This window comes from Eurosta solidaginis, unplaced genomic scaffold, assembly GCF_040869045.1.
Source record: "Eurosta solidaginis isolate ZX-2024a unplaced genomic scaffold, ASM4086904v1 ctg00001072.1, whole genome shotgun sequence".
In the NCBI taxonomy this organism is placed as follows: Eukaryota; Metazoa; Arthropoda; class Insecta; order Diptera; family Tephritidae; genus Eurosta; species Eurosta solidaginis.
This window is the reverse complement of record NW_027136959.1, coordinates 153615-175368: the sequence shown is the minus strand read 5'-3', so window position 1 is coordinate 175368 and position 21754 is coordinate 153615. Positions and strand designations below refer to the sequence as shown.

General features: G+C 38.6%; 1 protein-coding gene across 1 annotated transcript in view; it reads right to left on the bottom strand.

Moving 5' to 3' along the window:
• Window positions 1-21754, bottom strand: part of Eph (Eph receptor tyrosine kinase) — a 353257-nt gene that overhangs the window by 249174 nt on the left and 82329 nt on the right. Inside the window, exon 6 of the mRNA XM_067758664.1 lies at window positions 2493-2669. Within this exon, the coding sequence (XP_067614765.1) occupies window positions 2493-2669 (177 nt within the window). The remainder of the gene's footprint in view (window positions 1-2492; window positions 2670-21754) is intronic.

The following is a 21754-nucleotide window of genomic DNA, read 5'->3' as shown; positions in this document are numbered from 1 at the left end:
TCGTGTTCGTTTACTTCAAGGTGCATCTGCTCAGACATTTGCTAAACAACTTTTGGATATAGATGATGGAAAAATTCAAATTGATCGTACAAAAATGAGATATCATTCCCACCAAATTTATGCGAAATGCAATCGTGCATTCAAGACATGGAAAAAACAGTGTTTCCAAATATTTCTGTCAATTTCAAGAATCACAATTGGCTATGCGAACGAGCAATCTTAGCTCCCAAAAATGATCATGATAACAAAATCAATGATCGCATTCAAAACCAAATTCCTGGTGAAGTGACGAAATATAAATCGATCGATACAGTTACAGATGAAGATCAAATTGCGAATTATTCAATTGAATTTCTAAACTATTTAGAACCACCTGGAATGCCTGCGCATATATTAGCTTTGAAAATTGACTCACCAATCATGCTTCTTCGAAATTTAGACCCACCAAAATTGTGCAATGGAACCAGACTTTGCGTTAAGAAATTAATGCCGTATATAATCAAAGCAACAATCATCAGCGGTAAAAGCAAAAGTGAAGATGTGCTCATACCACGGATCCCAATGATTCCTTCACATTTGCCATTCAATTTTAAGCGCTTACAATTCCCTGTAGGCCATGCTTTGACAATTACAATCAACAAAGTACAAGGACAATCGCTTACTGTTAAAGGATTAAATTTAGAGATTTTTCTCAAATATTTTATGTGTAACAGTAGCTGTGGTAACCGCAATTCCTTTTATACCCGCTGTACTTGTACACAGGGTATTATAACTTTGATTGGATAACGGTTGGTTGTACAGGTATAAAGGAATCGACAGAGATATAGACTTCCATATATCAAAATCATCAGTATCGAAAAAAATTTGATTGAGCCATGTCCGTCCGTCCGTCCGTCTGACCGTTGACACGATAACTTTAGTAAATATTGAGATATATTCACCAAGTTTGGTACACGAGCTTATATGGACCCAGAATTGATTGGTATTGAAAATAAGCGAAATCGGATGATAACCACGCCCACTCTTTATATATATATATATTTTTTTTTTTTTTTATATGTAACATTTTGGAAAACACAAAAACCTGATTATTTAGTAAATAATACACCTGGAATGTTGAAATTGAAGTGTAGGCTGATATTGAGACCCTTGATAAAAATTTGGAAACATTTTTTTTAAAATGGGGGTGGAACCGCCCACTTGTGACAAATTCAATTTTACAAATATTATTAATCATAAATCAAAAATCGTAAAACCGATCGTAACAAAATTCGGCAGAGAAGTTGCCTTTACCATAAGGAATGCTTTGAAGAAAAATTAACGAAATCGGTTAAGGACAACGCCTACTTTTAAGGACCACACCTAAAGAGCTTTATATCAATGTTATTTCATTTCCCAAGTGTGCTTATAACAAGAAATAGGAAAAACATCAAATTTAAAAAAATTGGCGTGGCACCGCCCCTTTTATGACTAAGCAATTTTCTATGTTTCGGTAGCCATAACTCGAAGAAAAATTAACGGATCGTAATAAAGTTGGGTAGACAAATTATCGCCAAATTATTTCTAGAAAAAATGTACGGCATCGGTCAAATACCACGCCAACTTTTATATAAAAGATTTTTAAAAGGGTCGTAGACGAAAATAAGCTATATCTTAGCGAAAAGGAGCTTTGTATAAATGGAATTTTACTTTCTAAATTGAATTATAACATTAAATTGAAAACACTAAAATTTTTTAAAGTGGGTGTGGCACCGCCCCTTTTTTGTCTAAGCAATTTTCAATGTTTCGGGAGCCATAGCTTGAGAAAAATTTACATATCGTGACAAAATTGGGTACACATATTTTCTTATAGCAGGAAATATTTCTAGTAAAAATGGATAAGATTGGTTAAGGACCACGCCCACTTTTATATAAATGACTTTAAAAAGGGCCGTAGGCAAAAATAATAAGTTAAATCTTAGCGAAAAATATTTTTGTACCAATCGTATTTTTATTGTTCTGTTATATCTTTATTTTAAAATAAACTGTAGGGAAATCCCCATATCTGAAGGAAAACTGCATTATTACCCCCTCAAGGTCATTGGTATTAGCCTCTGTATCCTTTTTGCTTCTTTTAAACGAAAATTTGTTCAGAATAGAACCATATGTATATGTATTATTGCGCAACCTTGTAACACTATTAAGCACATAAAACAAACAACAACAGCATTTCAAGTTTACAGCTGGGTATGTAATGTTCGGTTTCACCCGAACGTAGATTTCCTTACTTGTTGTCTTTTGGACTGTAAGTGTATGTTCACCCATTACCATTAGCCCTTGTTGCAACTGTACGGCCTACTATACTATGTTTTTTTTTTTTTTTTTTTTTTTGTGAAAATACCAAAAAACAGCCGACATAAAATAAAAAGGGTGGTTTTCTGATTTTCTTGTAATGGGAACCAGAAATCAAACAAAGTTAAAAAATGGTCGTTATTAAAAAATTCCACATTTACCTTCATTGCTTGCATAATCTAGGGGCAGCGGTAGATGGTTGCTGGATTTCTTCTCCAAATCATCTTGGTTCTTTGATCGTAAAAACAAAACCGTTGCAACAATAACTAATACCAATATAAAAACAACTGTAACAGTGGTACCCGCAACAATACGCATATGGATAGAGTTATCATAACCTGTGAAAATAGTTTAATAATTTATAAATATTTCAAAAATTGTATTTCAGCGTAACAAAAAAATCTTAGTGAAATTTATAAGAGTTCACATAATATTTTTCATGATAAAGAAATGCATGAATGTGTGTGGATTGCCACTTTCGATTTTGGAATAGACATGCTCTTAACAAAATTTTCACACTAGGCTCATGTGACAGTAATAAACAGGAAGACTGCCTACCCAAGCAGAGTACCATAGTAGTATTCTATGGTCCAGAGACCTTCTGTGGACTCAAAAAGTCACACATTGGCGAAACCATAAGTCATTGGGAAACAAAGCAGTTCAGACGGCATTGGATTAAATTTCCAGGGAAAGGCAGTTCAAATTGTCCAAACTCTTAGCAAATAGTGTACCAGAAAAAATCATTAGTGTAATCTGAAAGGTCCTACGAAGTCTCTAACGGGACTCTATAGTCTGCGATATTACCTAAGTAAGTTAAATCTATCCGGTACAAAAGTCTGTCGCTTTTGTGAGTTGTAGGATCACATTCTTTGCGAATGCGTCGCTCTGGCAAGGCAGAGGCTCTCCCATCTAGGTGGCATGACTCTTAATCCCTTCGTAATATGGAGTAAAAAGCCGGAAGAAGTACTTAAAAACATTTAAAGCCTCCACATAGAGAAAGAATATTAAGGGTCTAGCACAATAAATCTAAAAGAATGTCGCATAGCATCGAGTCCTAATAATAATAATGTGATAGCTCGGTATTTTTGAGGCATTATTCGAATTTCGGAAGGCGAGCAAGCCCACGAACACAAATAGTACTAAGTTCGCTTTGCTAAAAATCTGACTATGCTGGAACTACCGATATTTTCACTAGCACAAGCAAAAATTTCCAGATTCGATCCTCTGGCAGGATTCTCGAATATAGAAATGCTCATTAAGCTGGGAAGCTTCGCGGCATGCAATTTAACTGCTGCGTTGTCAGTATTAAATATATACACTATTTTTTTACTTGCCGTTTTTTGTTCACACACATTTCAGTACGTTCAATTTTTATAGCTTTGAAATTCTCGAATTCATTCTCACTAGATTTTCGAAATGGCCGTAAAGCTCGTGAGCTTCTCGATATTTAATTTAATCTCTGCAGCGACAGTATTATATAAGCTGGAGTCATTGGTGCCGTATGTCGTATCGCTGTATCCGTATCCCTAATGTAATCAGCTGTTTATCGTTACGACGGTAACCAAAACCCAATTGGTTGGCTACGATACGGTTACGACCTTAGCGGCACCAATAATCGATTGCATTGATTCTCATAAGGTTGGTCGAATCAGCTGTTATGAGGTTACCGATACGGTTACCGATAAAGCACCAATGTCTCCAGCTATACTTAGAGCTTAGAGCGGCGAAGAAAATGAATGTGAAGAATGACGCAAGAAATTGTAAGTTCTACTTGAAATCAATGTTGTAAGGGTATATGTACCCTACATTGGGTCGAAATCAAGTATTTTGCATTTTGCCCAATGGATGGAAGTTGCGGTGACTAATATATTCATCCTAAGCGAGTCCTTAAAACAGGAAAATCGAATCATTTCTAATCCGATTTTAAAGTTTAATATATCGGTATAAAAGTATCCATAACATAAAACACAAACTTGATTTGGATGTTCGTATCAGATTTGTATGGAATATGTTGATACTTTTGAAACAAAATTTCCAATTACATATGCTACGACTATAACTTTAAGAAGCCTCAGAACTTATCCAACTTTTTCAATTTTCTTAAAGGACGTAGGTAAAATAAAACACAATGTTTAAAATTGCCTTGGGTTTTAATTTGTCGATATTTCGGCTTCAATCTGAAGCCATCTTCAGGAACATGTGATAATGCTTGATGTGATAATGGGTCGATTTTATTTTTTGTTTCTGCGTGAAGTTTTTGCAATAAAATGAAAAAATAAAAACGCGTGGTGCCATGCTAAATAGGTGTTAGAAAAATGTTATACCCCTAGTGCACATTTTCGTAGATGCGAGTCAGATAGCCTTTGCGGCGGTTGGTTACGTGCGAGTAATACACAAATTTGATATTGATCTCAGCTTCGTAAAGTGCAAAATACGTACAGCCCCAACAAAAGTAATGTCCATTCTGAGACTAGAGCTGCAGACCGCGGTTCTGGGTATGCGGTTGTTTAAGATGGTAGGCGAGAATACATATATTTTTACAGAATGCCTTACTTTTCTTTCTGTAATTTTGGTTAATTTAATTTAAGTCGCTATTCTAACATATATGCTGTTTTGAAAGAAAATGAATAAAAAATTAAATGAAATGAAATGAGTATTTAGAGGTCAACATTGTCCGTACGATTTTCTGGACCGATTCACAAACGGTTCTGCAATGGCTGCGCTCATCGCACAGGATGTATAAGGCTTTCGAGAGTCACCGAATAGCCGAAATTCTTGCATCCACGTTGAAAAATCAGTGGCGTTGCATACCGAAAGATCAAAATCCTGCAGACCCTGGCACACGCCCATCATGTTCGCCAAAACTTGAAGTAAGCAATCATTGGATAAAAGGTCCATACTTCCTGAAACACCGCGAGCCACATTGGCCTTTCCTGAGATTAGAAACAGAAGCTAGACTACCAGAAGAAATTAAGAATGACACTATTTTGCTCATTCAGTCCAATAGTAGGTACTCTCATAGATTTTTCACGTTTCAGTTCATTTTCACAATTGCGTCGTCCGATGGTCTGGATGTGGCGTGCAGTAGCACTTCTACGTAAGCAATTCAACAAGAGCGAAAATCCACCAATGAGCTTGAGCACGGCAGAAATTAGGGAGGCAGAAATGACGATTTGCAGACTTGTCCAAAAATTGTGCAATTTTACCGAGAGAGCTGAATTGTTAACATCGGGTAAAGTATGCAAGCAGAGTTCATTATGTAAAACGTCACCCTATATAGACGAAACTGGAGTACTACGACTGAGTGATCGCATTGACGAGGCCACGTATTTACCAATGCAAACAAAACGGCCGATACTGCTGCCATCGAAGCATGCCGTTTCGTTCTAAATAGTCAAACATAATCACGAACGAAATTACTATCAGAATTTTGCAATAAAAATCAACACAGTGAGAATAGAGGTCTTGGATCCCGAATTTGAAGGCACTTCTGAAGGCGGTTCAACGAAAGTGCACAACATGTAGTATTGACAATGCCAAACTACAACCACCATAAATGGGTCAGCTACCAGCCGACCGTGTGAATCCGTTAGTACGCTCATTCTCCTACACGGGTGTCGATTTATTTGTCCCATTCAATGGAGCAATTGGAAGGCGGAGAGAAAAGCTATGAGGTGTTATTTTCACGTGCCTCACAGTTCGGGCTGCCCACAATGAACTAGCGGAGAACTTGCCCAGTGATGCATTCATCCTATGTCTACGCAATTTTACACGGAGAGAAATGTTACCAATAATATATTAAAAATTAAAGAAAAATCCTGAAACTTTATAGATATTTGCGATAAACTAATAAGTTATAATAAACATTACAGTAACATTCTAAACATTTACGAACGTATATTGAAAATTAAAGAGTAGCATTGAAATTTCTAAAGTCTTTAATTTTTACTACACTAAAATATTAAAATTTGATATATTATAATACTTTTCATTGTCCAACCACTAAATTCCACTAAGTTTTGTTTACTTTTTAAAAAATCTTCTTTAAAACATAGCATAATTGTGTTGCAGTATTTCAATAAGCATTATTTTAGGTTTCAAGAAAAATAAACAGCAAATCATTATGAACATGGTAATATTTGATATGTGTATTAGAGGGTATAAACATTTTGAATAGCTTATACGAATAAAAATTACAAAAGTTTCTTTAGATTTTAGATACGTACTTTAAGTTTTTTGTAATTATTGTATTGCAATTGTTCCTGGATACACGCGTAAGTTTCAAATTAATCAAACTTCTGGAAGTTGGTGAAAATTATGCTCAAAGATTCCGTTACATACATACATACATAAACCCAAACTATTAAAAGCTCGGTAAAAATATTGTTATGGTTTTTCCCTAAATGGTGACATTTAAAAACGAAAATTTCATAAATGGTCACTACACCAAATTTTTAAGAGCTCTAAAATCAATTATGACCCTTTTGAAGTGGTCATAAGGTTGACTGACCTTATGTATTTCCACCAGAAAATTATTGCATTATCAGTGTTCTTGATTCGCGTGCAATATTTCAATTAAACTATGGCCATTTGAATAGGTAATAAGGACAATTGACTTTATGTATTTTGAGTTTATGTCACCCCACAATCAAATTATTGCATTGTCATCGTCCTTGATTCTTATGATTATTGAGCATGCAGAGGACGGCTTGTCATAGGCGCGGATGCGAATGCGCATCACAGCGTATTGGGAGGTGACGGTGTTAATCATATAGGTGAGTCCCTTTTCTGTTATATACCACAGAGTAGTCTACAGGCGAAGTGTGTGTTGGTCCTTCGCCAAGCAATGTGCTTGATATCGCATTGAGTTCTGAGAAGGAGGGTCATTGACAGGCCATCCTTCTCAGACCATGTATGTATTAGCTTCAGAATACCCTTAAGATTGTAGAGAAGGGAAAAAGGGGAAAACCTTTAGAAACCCTAGAAGAAAGTTCTTAACCCTTCTATAACCACTCTACCGGCCATGTGCAGCATAGCAGGGAATATCCCATCTGGACACGGAGATTTGAACTTGGCAACAGTTTTTATTGCCTATTCAGTTATGGTATTTGTCACCAATCTTGGTACCTCTCGCTCCGTATTAGGAATATGTTTTTTTATGCTTGGTATTTCATTGGCAAGCAACAACGATATATTTGATTAACGGTGGGCAAATTTTGATAGGCTTAGCTTAAGTAAAATCATGTAAAATAAAGACAGAATAAAATCAGCTTAGAATGTGATCGTGTCGCACTATATAATTTTCTAACTGGCGCCCAACTGGTAAAGGGCCGGTCCCAAAAATCTTCAACCGTAAGAGTACTATATAAAAGTACGGTCACAAATAGAGGAATAGCCGGCAAGATAAGGACCTCACTTGCTGAAGGACATCACAATTAAATGGACTAGAACATTGCATCAAATCAACTACAAGGACTATCAAAACGAATTTTTGTAAGTAATTATTCAATATTATTTCTTGTTGTGATTTTTTTGTGATGAGAAGAAATTTTTGTATTTCATTTGAAAATAAAGTTTTATAATAAATATAAATTTGGATCTGCAAACTGATTCTACTTAAAATTTTTGGAAATAAACTAACAATTAGATACGCTTTTCGAATACTTGTGCTTTTCTTAATTTTCGAAAAAATTTTGTTTAAGTGGTAATTTGAACACTTAAAAAAATAACCAAGTAACATTTTGTGGTGATATTATATGTCGTTTTTTTCCGTATATGTGCTCAAAATTTTGTAAAATTGCATAACCTTTCCAAAAAAATTTTTTCGTTGACCTATTTTGTTCAAAGCGATACGGTTTTGGTGCTTTAAAAAAGATTTAACAATAAATATAAAGGAAATTGGTTAAAATGAGTGTTACACGTGAACAAGTGTTAGAAATAGTAAGAAATAGTCATGAACAGGTTAGGAACGGATTTTCAGAGGAAATTAATCGCCTCTTCCAAGCTCTCAATCGCTTGCTCCACCCAGCGTAGAAACTTATTTACCGGTCGCCATTGATCCTAGCGTTAGTTCAGATAATGCAAGCTTAGATCTAATAAAGTCCCTTCCGGAATTCAAGGGCGATACTTCTGCATACCCTGCCTGGCGATCTGCGGCTCATTTCGCAATGAACTATTATAAGTCAAGTTCTGAAAATATTATGTAGCAATGGGAATGTTTAGAAACAAAATAATAGAATCTGCTAACACATCTCTTTCATCTTTCAACACAGTGCTTAATTTTAAGGCCATAATCGCAAGATTGGATCAAATATATGCAGATAAAAGAAAACTTTATGTGTTAGAAAATGAAATGAGTATTTTGAGACAGGGAAGTTTATCAATAGCGGAGTATTTTGATACCGTTGAAAAGCAACTAACACTTATTATTAATAAGCAAATCATGTCATATAGCGGTAATCCCGAGGTTATCGGTGCTTTTAACGATAGGGTAAGAGAAAATGCACTCCGTTGTATTTGTTTCGGGTCTTCGTAGGCCATTATGTGACATACTTTTTTCCACTAGACCAAAGGATCTCCCCACTGCCCTTGCAGTTACCCAAGAGCTTGAAACCAGCCATAAGAGGTACGAATTTACAAGCACATTTGCCGCAGAAACGTCGGTAAAGCCGAACACACCAGTTATTTCTTAATATCGGCAGCCATTTTATTCTAATCAGCAAAATTTTCGCCCTCATTGGGGCTCTAATAATAAGCCAACGCCAATGGAAGTTGACTTTAGTTTACCTTCTTCTCGACAACAAGCTAATGTGCCAACCAATAACGGTTTCCAAAAACCCCTTAACCAACATGTATCTGACCCAAATAATTTCACAAATGCTTCACGCCCCCAACACAATTCAAACTCTTTTCAGCCTGTGACTTTTAAACGCAATCGCGAGCAAACATATTCAAATCTATCACCTTTTCCCAAAGTGCAAAAGGTCAACTATATGCCACATGAAATAGAAAGCAATCCCAACAAAGGGGAGTTCGAAGAATACATCCCTAATTCTGATCAGGATGCATATGGCTGCGATTATCGAGGTACAGATGGGAATGCTTATGAAAGTGTGGGAGATATTGATAGTAATTTTACAGATGAAATTAATCTTTTAAACTGAACTCGCTCCTGCCATTTGTTAAGAAAAAAGCAACAAATGGTCAGGAGCTACGCATTTTAATAGATACTGGTACCTCCAAAAACTATATTGAAAATTTTGTATTTTTGAAAGGTGTAACAAGTATGGACAAGCCATTTAACCTAAAATCTATTAATGGTGTTAACCTTATTAATAAAAAATCTCTAGTAAATATTTTAGACCATACATCAACTTTTTATTTGCTCGAAAATTTAAAAACATTCGATGGTATACGACTTTTTGCAAAAAATCAATGCAAAAATTGATATACAAAGAGGGTATTTGTTATACCACAACGGACAGACAAGACTTCAGCATCTTCCTTGTAGTCAAGTAAATTTGATAACAATATAAGATTCTGTTCCAGTTAGTATTGAAAACGAGTTCAATAATATAATTAATATCAATAATATTAATGTATTTGCCGAGGCAAATAGAGCATTGCCCTATACCGCCAAAGTACAGGGCAGAATTCGTATGACCACAAATGAGCCAATTTATACCAAAAGTTATCCCTACCCTGTGTCCGCTGCAGAATTCATAAATTCTGCAATATCGACTCTCCTAAAAGATGGAATAATCCGCAAATCGTTTTCCGCTTACAACTGTCCCGTTCATGTAGTTTCCAAAAAAGGATTAGACGAAAATGTTAGAGGAAAATTACGAATGGTGATAGACTATATAAAGATAAACGAACATACAATTCCAGATAGGTATCCTATTCCTGACACATCAGAAATTTTAGCGAACTTGGGAAAGTCGAAATATTGTACTACTCTTGACCTTAAATCTGGATTTACCAGATACTTTTGTGTGAAGAAGATCGACCAAAAACAGCTATCAGTGTCAACAATGGAAAGTATGAGTTCTGCCGTCTACCTTTTGGCCTAAAAAATGGTCCTAGCATTTTTCAACGAGCCGTCGATGACGTTCTTCGTGAATACATAGGAAATTGTTGTCATGTTTACATGGATGACATTCTCATTTTTTCACCCAGTGAACAAACACATTTAGAGCACATAAATACGATTTTGCGAAGTTTAGAATAAGCAGTCTTCGGAAAAAACCAGATCTTTTAAAACTGAGGTTTAACTCTTGGCATTCCGCAATGCCCAAGTAAGTAAATGACATCCTAAATTACAAACCCCCAAATACTCTCGGAGCATTACGTTCATTCCTCGGGTTAGCGGGGTATTATCGGAGATTTGTGAAGGACTACCCCGGCATTGTAAAACCGCTTACAAAATTTCTAAGGGTGAAAATGGAAATGTCGGCGCGAATAATTTAAAAGTGTTTCTATAACTTTTGCTCCGAGGCTATAAGTGCATTTCAGAAAATAAAAAAGATATTGGCATCCGAAAATGTTCTCCTCCAACACCCAGACTATAGTAAACCATTTGAACTTACCATGGATGCATCTTCGAGCGCCTTTGAAGCAGTTTTGTCACAAAATGATAGGCCCATTACTATGATTTCTCGTACGTTATCTAGGACAGAACAGAACTACGCTACCAACGAACGAGAGCTCCTTGCGATTGTGTGAGCATTAAAAAGTTTGCGCCATTATTTGTCCTGTGTTACTAAAATAAACATTTTTACTGATCATCAGCCGCTAATTTATTCTATGTCCGATAAAAATCCAAACACAAAAATGAAAAGATGGCGCGCTTTCATCGAAGAATTTACACCGAACTTACACTATAAGCCAGGCAAGGACAATAAAGTAGCCGATGCACTGTCCAGACAATATATCCACAACCTGAGCCAATCAAGCGAAGTCGAAACCATTCATAGTGAGAAGTCTTCTAGTAATTTAATTAAAACAATCAATTACCCTGTTAACCAATTCAAAAACCAGTTAGTGATATCTAAGTCAGCAAAATAACAAAAATCCTTTTCCAAAGGTTGCGTCGGCATATCATTTGTTTTGACACCATCGAGAGGCTAATGGAATGCCTGAAAGATGTTGTAAATTCAAACGTTACAAACGGCTTGCACTGTGAACTTGAAATCCTACCCAAAATTCAGATTGACCTAACAAAGCATTTCCCTGGGATAAAATTTGTTCACACCGAAAAGCTTGTAATCGATTTAGTCAATAAAAGCGATCAATTAGAAACGATAGCCACAGAGCATAACAGAGCTCATAGGTGTCTCCATGAAAATTTCCAATAGATTTCTAATGAATATTTTTTACCGAATATGAGAAAAACGTTAAAGTCTTTAATTTCTAACTCCAAAATTTGTATGGAAAACAAATACCAGAGGAAGCCACCTAACCCGGGGATAGGGAAAACCCCGATATCAAAGTACCCTGGAGAAATACTTCACATCGACATATTTATTACAGGGAAACAATATTTTTTAAGTTGTATTGACAAATTCTCTAAGTTTGCCATTGTTAAGCCAATAGCTTTACGTTCTACCATCGACATTAAGGATGCTATGCTAGAAATACTTCTAACATTTAAAAATACAAAAGTTATAGTGTCTGACAATGAAAAAGCCTTCCATTCTAACCTAATAAAAACAATTCTTAGGGACAATTTTTCAATTGAACAATTTTTCATCCCTACATAGCGAGAGTAATGGACAGGTTGTGGTTGTTGTTGTAGCAATGCTTCGCCCCACCTAATAGCCGCGGCCGATCCCAAATTGTCATCAATAATGGACCGGTCGAAAGGTTCCATTCCACACTGCTAGAGATAGCGCGTTGTATCAAGGAACACCAACAAATATACGAGACCAACGACCTGATTTTAATAGGTACACATAAGTACAACAATAGTATCCACTCAACTATTAAATCTAAACCCGTTGATGTTTTTCACAGTCCATCGATAGATGCACTAGAAATTATTAAAAACGAATTAAAGTTAGTTCAAGAAAAAACATTGGAAAGATTTAATAAAAAGGAAAGCACTAAAACCTATCAGTCTGGTGAAAAGGTGTTTCTTAGAAGAAATAGAAGATTAGGAAATAAATTTGACAAAGTTTTTGTGGAAAAGGTAATTGAAAAAGATTTAGGAACAACTGTTTTCATAGATGGCACCAGAATTCACAAAAGCAATTTACGTTAAAAATTCTACAGAAATTTATTGTTGACTCGCTGAAATGTGATTAGCTGAGAAAGCGGGAAATGGGATTAGCGAGTAATTAATTTTGAAGCAAAACCAACAAGCATTTAAACTTGAATATTTACCGGATTTTGAATCGAACTCAAGGCGTAACAATAATTATTTAATCATTATGATGATAAATTTTTTCTTAATTGAAAAAATTATAAAATTAGAATAGAAGAAAGAAAAAATTTAGACAACTGCCAAAACTCGTTGTATAGATCCATTTCGGGAACTGCTAAATTCCTTCATTGGCAACGTTTAGGCGCCGCTGCTATAACCATTCAGCCATCACTGCGGTTTTTCGTTTGTCTTCATTATTCTCACTTCTATTCTGGTTCTTGCCAATTGATGTTCACAGCACTCCGATATCTGTTGCAGAATGCATATGAAAATTGGACTTGTTTGATGGCAATGATGCCATAGTGTCATATTTTTATTGACACTTTTTCCCCGTGCTCTGGGATGTATCAAAAATTTTTGTTGTTAGCGGCCTACTGATTTGTAAGATCGCGGGTTTTGAATTTAGCTCAAGGCCTAACAATAATTATTTTATGTTGTTGTAGTTGTAGCGATAAGATTGCTCCCCGAAGGCTTTGGGGAGTGTTATCGATCTGATGGTCCTTTGCCGGATACAGATCCGGTACGCTCCGGTACCATAGCACCATTAAGGCGCTAGCCCGACCATCTCTAGAACGATTTATGTGACCACATTAAACCTTCAGGCCAATCCCTCCCTCCCCACCCCCAAGTTCCGTGAGGAGCTTGGGGTCGCCAGAGCCTCGTCTGTTAGTGAAACAAGATTCGTCGCGGATAGGTGAGGTTGACAATTGGGTTTGGAGAAGCTATATATTGCGCTGGCAACCTGAAGGGTTGCGATAGACAGCCCCTTGAATCAGGAATTTTAGTCACCTCTTACGACAGACATACCTACCGCGGGTATATTCTGATCCCCTAACCCGCTGGGGGATAATTATTTTATCATTATTATTGTTATAATATAGTTTTTCTTAATTGAAAAAATTTTAAATTAGAATAGAAGAAAGAAAAAATTTTAGACAACTGCCAAAGCTCGTTGTATAGATCCATTTCGGGAACTGCTAAATTCCTTCATCGGCAACGTTTAGGCGCCGCTGCTATAACCATTCAGTCATCATAGCGGTTTTTTGTTTGTCTTCATTATTCCTACTTCTATTCTGGTTCTTGCCAATTGATATTCACAACACTGCAACATCTGTTGCAGAATGAATGTGAAAATTGGACTTGTTTGATGGCAATGCTGCCACAGTGTCATATTTTATTGACACTTTTTCCCCGTGCTCTGGGATGTATTAACAATTTTTGTTGTTATATCGGCCTACTGATTTGTAATATCGCGAGTTAATATCGATCTCAAGGCCTAACAATAATTATTGTATCATTATTATTGTTATAATATATTTTTTCTTAATTGAAAAAATATTTAAATTAGAATAGAAGAAAGAAAAAATTTTAAACAACTGCCAAAGCTCGTTGTATAGATTCATTTCGGGACCTGCTAAATTCCTTCATCGGCATCGTTTAGGCGCCGCTTCTATAACCATTCAGTCATCATAGCGGTTTTTTGTTTGTCTTCATTATTCCTACTTCTATTCTGGTTCTTGCCAATTGATATTCACAACACTGCAACATCTGTTGCAGAATGAATATGAAAATTGGACTTGTTTGATGGCAATGCTGCCACAGTGTCATATTTTATTGACACTTTTTCCCCGTGCTCTGGGATGTATTAACAATTTTTGTTGTTATATCGGCCTACTGATTTGTAATATCGCGAGTTAATATCGAGCTCAAAGCCTAACAATAATTATTTTATCATTATTATTGTTAGAATATATTTTTTCTTAATTGAAAAAAATTATTAAATTAGAATAGAAGAAAGAAAAAATTTTGACAACTACCAAAGCTCGTTGTATAGATCCATTTCGGGAACTGCTAAATTCCTTCATCGGCAACGGTTAGGCGCCACTGCTATAACCGTTCAGCCATCACAGCGGTTTTTTGTTTGTCTTCATTATTCTCACTTCTATTCTGCTTCTTGTCAATTGATGTTCACAGCACTGCTTCATCTTTTGCAGAATGCATGTGAAAATAGGACTTGTTTGTTTGAAATTGTTAATACATCCCAGTACACGGGGCATCATTGCCATCAAACAAGTCCAATTTTTACATGCATTCTGCAACAGAAGTCGCAGTGATGTGAACATCAATTGGCAAGAACCAGAATAGAAGTGAGAATAATGAAGGCAAACAAAAAACCGCTGTGATGGCTGAATGGTGATAGCAGCGGCGCCTAAACGTTGCCGATGAATGAATTTAGCAGTTCCCGAAATGGATCTATACAACGAGCTTTGGTAGTTGTCTAAATTTTTTCTTTCTTCTATTCTAATTTAATAATTTTTATAATTAAGAAAAAATTTATCATAACAATAATAATGATTAAATAACTATTGTTAGGCCTTGAGCTCGATTCAAAACCCGCGATCTTACAAATCAGAAGACCGCTATAACAACAAAAATTGAATATTTACCATTAATGTTTAAGACACCTATGTATGTAAAAAAACACAAATTTATAAAAAATTGAAATAATTGTTTAAGTTAATTTAATATATTTTAATCAAATTTTTTAAGTTTCTTAATGCCTATGTGTGCCCACTCACGCAGACTTGTTGAAGAAAAGAGGTAAACATTTTGAACATCACCACATACGTGCTACCTACATTCACATACATGTCACTACCGCTTTCACATCAAAATTTCACTACGCACACAATCTTGCTATCGAACCGCGGACGCTCCGAAATCGAAAGGGGGAATAGTTAGTGGAACTTGCTAACTTCTCCAACTTATTAAGTAAGGATTATTAAAACCACCACTGTATTCCTTCCTTATTATCACGTTTAAATGCTCATTATGCTTAAAAAAGTTCATTCAAAAAATACTAAGTGTGACAACAACAACAAGAGTTGAATGAGATCGAAGCTGCAACTACAACTACGCTTATGATATTCATTCATTGCGAAGGTGGAAAATGACAACAACTGAAAAGGTTTTACACACGGCACGCTAAGCGATCAAAAAATAGAAAGAGTGACAACAACAAGAGTTGAATGAGAGCGAAGCTGTAACTACAACTATGCTTATGATCTTCATTGATTGCAAAGGTGGGAAATGCCAGGAATTGAAAAGGTTTTGCACACGTCACGCTAAGCAGCGGTAGATAAATTCCTGGAATATGTTTTTTATGCTTGGTATTTCATTGACAAGCAACAACGATATTTTTGATTAACGGTGGGTAAAATTTGATAGGCTTAGCTTAAGTAAAATCATGTAAAATAAAGACAGAATAAAATCAGCTTTGAAAGTGATCGTGTCGCACTATATAATTTTCTAACTTATATAAAATGAAATATGTAAGAGGAATTATTCTCTTCAGCATAACATGCTTACACCAAAGGCAAGTCAGGCGATACTGCAATGCATAGGGTGATCATGAATATAGAGAAAGCCCTGGAACACCATGAGCATGCCTTAGGTGCATTTCTGGGCATAACCAGAGCTTTCAACAATGTCTCGAAAAAAGCAATCATGGACAGTCTTAACTCGATTGAAGGTCATCCAGCTTTAACATACTAAATCGGCTTCATGTTTAGCTGCAGAATGATCACATCGCAAAAGGGTCTATGCGAGGCAACAAAAATTGTAAACAGAGACACGCCGCTGGGTGGGGTTCTATCATCCATGCTGTGACGCTGGTTATAAACCAATTGATTGAGCAGTTCCACTGAGGACCTGTCAAACTTACGGCATATCCAGATGACGTTACACTAACCATAAGCGGCAGATGCCTAAAAATAATAAGCACTCTGACGGATCTGGCTCTTCGAGATATACATGCCTGAGCATCTGGAGTTAGGGTAAGTTAGGTTGAACTGGCCGGTCCCTGAGGACCACACATAGACTCGAAAAGTCCGTAGTGTTACCAGAAGTTTGTTTTAAGGATCAAACTGAAAACCCCTATCAGGGCTTATGTTATAAAATAACTCCGTCCTCTTGGAAAATACTAGAAGCTTTCTAGGATTTAAGCCACTTCCTGCTTCTAGATCTGGCAGCTATATAAGTCCTAATAGCTGGAGTCTCGATCGTTTCCTCCTCCAACCCGCACTTCCAACATCTGCTATCACTGACCAAGCCTAGTTTAAAGGCATGTGACGCCAAAAGGCAGTGCGCAGTCAGAATACCCGTCATGAGTCTACAGTCCTCTCTTTTTAATGATAGAAGCAACCTTGTTAGTCTAAGGTTGTAAGACCTACACATAGTCTTCGACACTTTACAGCCCCGCGTTTGAACCCACGCCTATCCCGCTTGCTCGATCATGTGCACCTCTTGCCTTCTCTTAATCTCGTCCAGTCTAATTGGGACGTCTGCGGAGGCAGCATGGAGGGATGCGCCCTTTTTAGCTAACTAGTTCGTCTGTTTTTTCATTCCCATCTATTCCTATATGCCATGGGACCCAATATATGTGTATGCTTCACCCCTGCAGCCTGTAGGATCTGTTGATTTCCGGATCAGCACAGTATACCGCAGACCCTACTCCTTCCAACCATCTGTGCCTACATCATCAGATCTACAGGTGGAATGGGCAGAATGGCATACAGTGCAGCCGTCGGGGTTGTTTTCAGGGCTCAGTAATGACAAGCATTGATAGTCTGCATACCCCCTCTAATTTTTTGAGGTAGGTTGTTTTTTGTGTGCCTTTCCACCAAACAAGAACTCCATGGTATAGAATAGAATGAGAAAGAGGGGGTGCTAAAGCAACCTTGAACATTTTTCCTTATTTTCAAGATAATAGTAGTTAACAGATTTTTAAATACAGTTCACTATTAGAAACTATATTTTAGCGATTGAGCGACCTATTCAAATAAAGATAAGACATTCACACTGTACAAAAGCGTGGTGGCAGCGGCGCGCACCCACGTAATTGTGGAAAATATAGGTGTAGGCAAACAGGGGCTTTTTTATTAATTGTATGGAAATACAACAAGTGTTAAGAAATGATTTTAACAAGTGTTGTGAAAAATTTAGATATTAAATATATTTTGAAAATTCGCACTTACGTGAACGTGAGATGACACCGTACAGCTTCGCTGGCTGCCGGATTGAAAGAGGACGAACCTCTTTGCAACAAAACCTATGAACCCGCGATACAGCACCTTCGTTGGGTTTCCCGGCAACAAAGTTGCTATACCGCGGGCGCACAGCGGTAAATGTAAAATACACCTACGTAATACCACTCACACATGTCCGTGTGCTAGTGACAGCAAACATGTGTGGGTGGCAGCGAATTATGTTACGAGGAGGGGAGCAGATATATTTAGGTCTGTGACCTAAACATACCGGCCCCTTGCCGTAATCAACAACAAAAAAAGGAGAAATGAATGAACGCCATGCCATCACACGTTCCGCAAGGCGATGCGTGGATGTACCGATGCAGACGCCGTGTGATTGATCTCACGTCTCGGTCTCCTGTGGAAAAAGAAAGGAAATTATTACTAAGTAAAGTACGTGGTTTTTTAATTCCGTGCAAATATTTACTGAAAGATATATATGAGTATGCGTGTTGAAAATTACAAAAATTTCTATATTGGGTGGGCTCCAGACACGACGAGGCCGAAAATCGTGGCTTGAGTGAGCAGCCCAATGACAATGGAGGAGGGTGATCCGCTGACCATTATATGGATGTAAACGTTGGCACCCAACGTGAGCAGCACCGGTGATGATCGGTAGAACGTGGGATCGGCCAGCTTCATAAACTGAAATGGGGCAGCTATCGACGGGTCCATATTCGCCGTTGTGCTCATTCTTGCATAGTTCACCACTACAGTGGCTTGGGTTGTAACTTTCCCAGCCACCCCATACTTCCCTCTCAATACTATGGTGCACCGCGAATGGTACGCGGTGTGGGTGCGGTCTAGGCGGAGATCCTTTGCCAAATTGGCATCGATGGTGGTGGGGGCGCACGCGTCTAAAAGGGCGCGGACCAAATGAAGACGGCCTCCGACTTCAATACGTACTATTGCCGTCGGCGCAATGGCGATAAGTGATTGCGTTATGGTTGGTGCCACTAGATTATCCCGGAGTAGGCCGCTCCCGAAGCTCGTAGGTGCTTGACGTTTCCGAACGAGAGCTTTGTGGTTGTTGCGTACTTTAATCGGGGCCGCCCTTCCAGCAAATTGACGTGACGAGCGGGACGGACGCGGTTCCGCGTCATCACGCTGTTTACCAGTAGGGCGGTGCGATGGTCGAAAAGGACGTGTCTCCGCGCCATCCCCGTTTTGTGGGCGCACCAAGGTGCCGTGCATACGCGAGTGGAACTCAGGTCTCTCGTGGCGTAGCGGTGGTCGAAATCGCTGCGTCTTTAAGCCGCCTTGTTGTATCGTTTGATTCATCTCTGCCGTATTGGCAAGCCTCTCTTCTTCCTCTTCTGCTTCGACCTGCTGTGCCCATGACTTATATTGCTCAGTAACATGGATGGAGAGTACACCATCTCAGCTCGCATCATCGTCGTCGTTATGACCTTGCGTTGGCAGCGGCTGGTCGTCGTCGATATGGAGCGTAGTATGGTGCTGCTCATTACATCGTCGGCATCGATCCTGGCTGGGGCATATTTCAAGGCGGTGAAATGGCGACTGGCAATTTGGGCAATATTTATGTATTAATACTTCGCGTAGACGCGCTTCGGCAGACAATATACCAGCCCCCCTCCCCCCCTTATATACTTAACATGTACAAAAGCGTGGTGGCAGCGGCGCGCACCCACGTAATTGCATAAAATATAGATGTAGGCAAAAAGGAAGAAAACAAGAACACAAGAAAAGTTTCGTGAATAAATGTAATTACAAGGGGCTTTTTATTAATTGTATGGAAATACAACAAGTGTTAAGAAATGATTTTAACAAGTGTTGTGAAAAATTTAGATATTAAATATATTTTGAAAATTCGCACTTACGTGAACGTGAGATGACACCGTGTAGCTCCGCTGGCTGCTGGATTGAAAGAGGACGAACCTCTTTGCAACAAAACCCATGAACCCGCGATACAACACCTTCGTTGGGTTTCTCGGCAACAAGGTTGCTATACCGCTGGCGCACAGCGGTAAATGTAAAAAAAAAACCTACGTAATACCACTCACACATGCCCGTCTGCTAGTGACAGCAAACATGTGTGGGTGGCAGCGAATTATGTTACGAGGGGGGGGGGGGGGGGGGGGGCAGATATATTTAGGTCTGTGACCTAAACATACCGGCCCCTTGCCGTAAGCAACAACAAAAAAAGGAGAAATGAATGAACGCCATGCCATCACACGTTCCGCAAGGCGATGCGTGGCTGTACCGATGCAGACGCCGTGTGATTGATCTCACGTCTCGGTCTCCTGTGGAAAAAGAAAGGAAAGTATTAAGTAAAGTACGTGGTTTTTTAATTCCGCGCAATATTTACTGAAAGATATATATGAGTATGCGTGTTGAAAATTAAAAAAATATCTATATTGGGTGGGCTCCAGACACGAAGAGGCCGAAAATCGTGGCTTGAGTGAGCAGCCTACTGACAGTGGAGGAGGGTGATCCGCTGACCATTATATTGACGTAAACGTCGGCACCCAACGAGAGCAGCGCCGGTGATGATAAGTAGAACGTCGGATCGGTCAGCTTCATAAACTGAAATGGGGCAGCTATCGACGGGTCCATATTCGCCGTTGGGCTCATTCTAGCATAGTTCGCCACTACAGTGGCTTGGGTTGTAACTTTCCCAGCCACCCCATACCTCCCTCTCAATACTATGGTGCACCGCGAATGGTAAGCGGTGTTGGTGCGTTCTAGGCGGAGATCCTTTGCCAAATTGGCATCGATAATGGTGGTGGGGCGCACGCGTCTAAAAGGGCGCGGACCAAATGAAGACGGCTTCAATACGTACTATTGCCGTCGGCGCAATGGCGATAAGTGATCGCTTTATGGTTGAGTAGATTATCCCGGAGTCGGCCGCTCCTAAAGCTCGTAGGTGCTTGACGTTTCCGAACGAGAGCTTTGTGGTTGTTGCGTACTTTAATCGGGGCCGCCCTTCCAGCAAATTGATGTGACGAGCGGGACGGACGCGGTTCCGCCATCCCCGTTTTGTGGGCGCACCAAGGTGCCGTGCATACTCGAGCGGAACTCAGGTCTCTCGTGGCGTAGCGGTGGTCGAAATCGTTGCGTCTTTAAGCCTCCTTGTTGTATCGTTTGATTTATCTCTGCCGTATTGCAAGCCTCTCTTCTTCCTCTTCTTCTTCGACCTGCTGTGCCCATGACTTATATTGCTCAGTAACATGGATGGAGAGTACTCCATCTGAGCTCGCATCATCGTCGTTGTTATGACATTGCGTTGGCAGCGGCTGGTCGTCGTCGATATGGAGCGTAGTATGGTGCTGCTCATTACATCGTCGGCATCGATCCTGTCTGAGGCATATTTCAAGGCGGTGAAATGGCGACAGGCAATTTGGGCAATATTTATGTATTAATACTTCGCGTAGACGCGCTTCGGTCGACATACACCTATATATCGGGCACAATCTCACTCCGTGAGGCTTGTGGCATAAACGGCACGCGATGGTGAACGAATTGGCGCGTGCCTCTGTTTTGGAGCGCTTCAAATTGAATCCAGGCATTTCTGGAAATGGAAGTGTTTAATTTTATGGTCGTATTGGGGTTGTTGGGTGGGGTTAAAATAAATATATCCCATATATTTTCGCGAAAGAAACGGAAACTTTAATTTTAATTTTATATAAGGAACCGAAGAAAAAAAAAACGGATTTAGTAGTCATCCTTGCGATGTGACTGGTGCTTTAGCACATTTAATACATTTTCTGATTCGATCTATGTCGGTAGATGTCGCCGACATATATCTAAAATTTATTTTAGATTTGTGGTGAACTTTGTGTTTACAACAAGTGGCCTGCCACCACACGGAACGGTTCAAAACCTTGCTGAAAAGTCGTGGTGTGATGGTAGCGTGCTCCGCCTATCACACCGCATGCCCTGGGTTCAACTC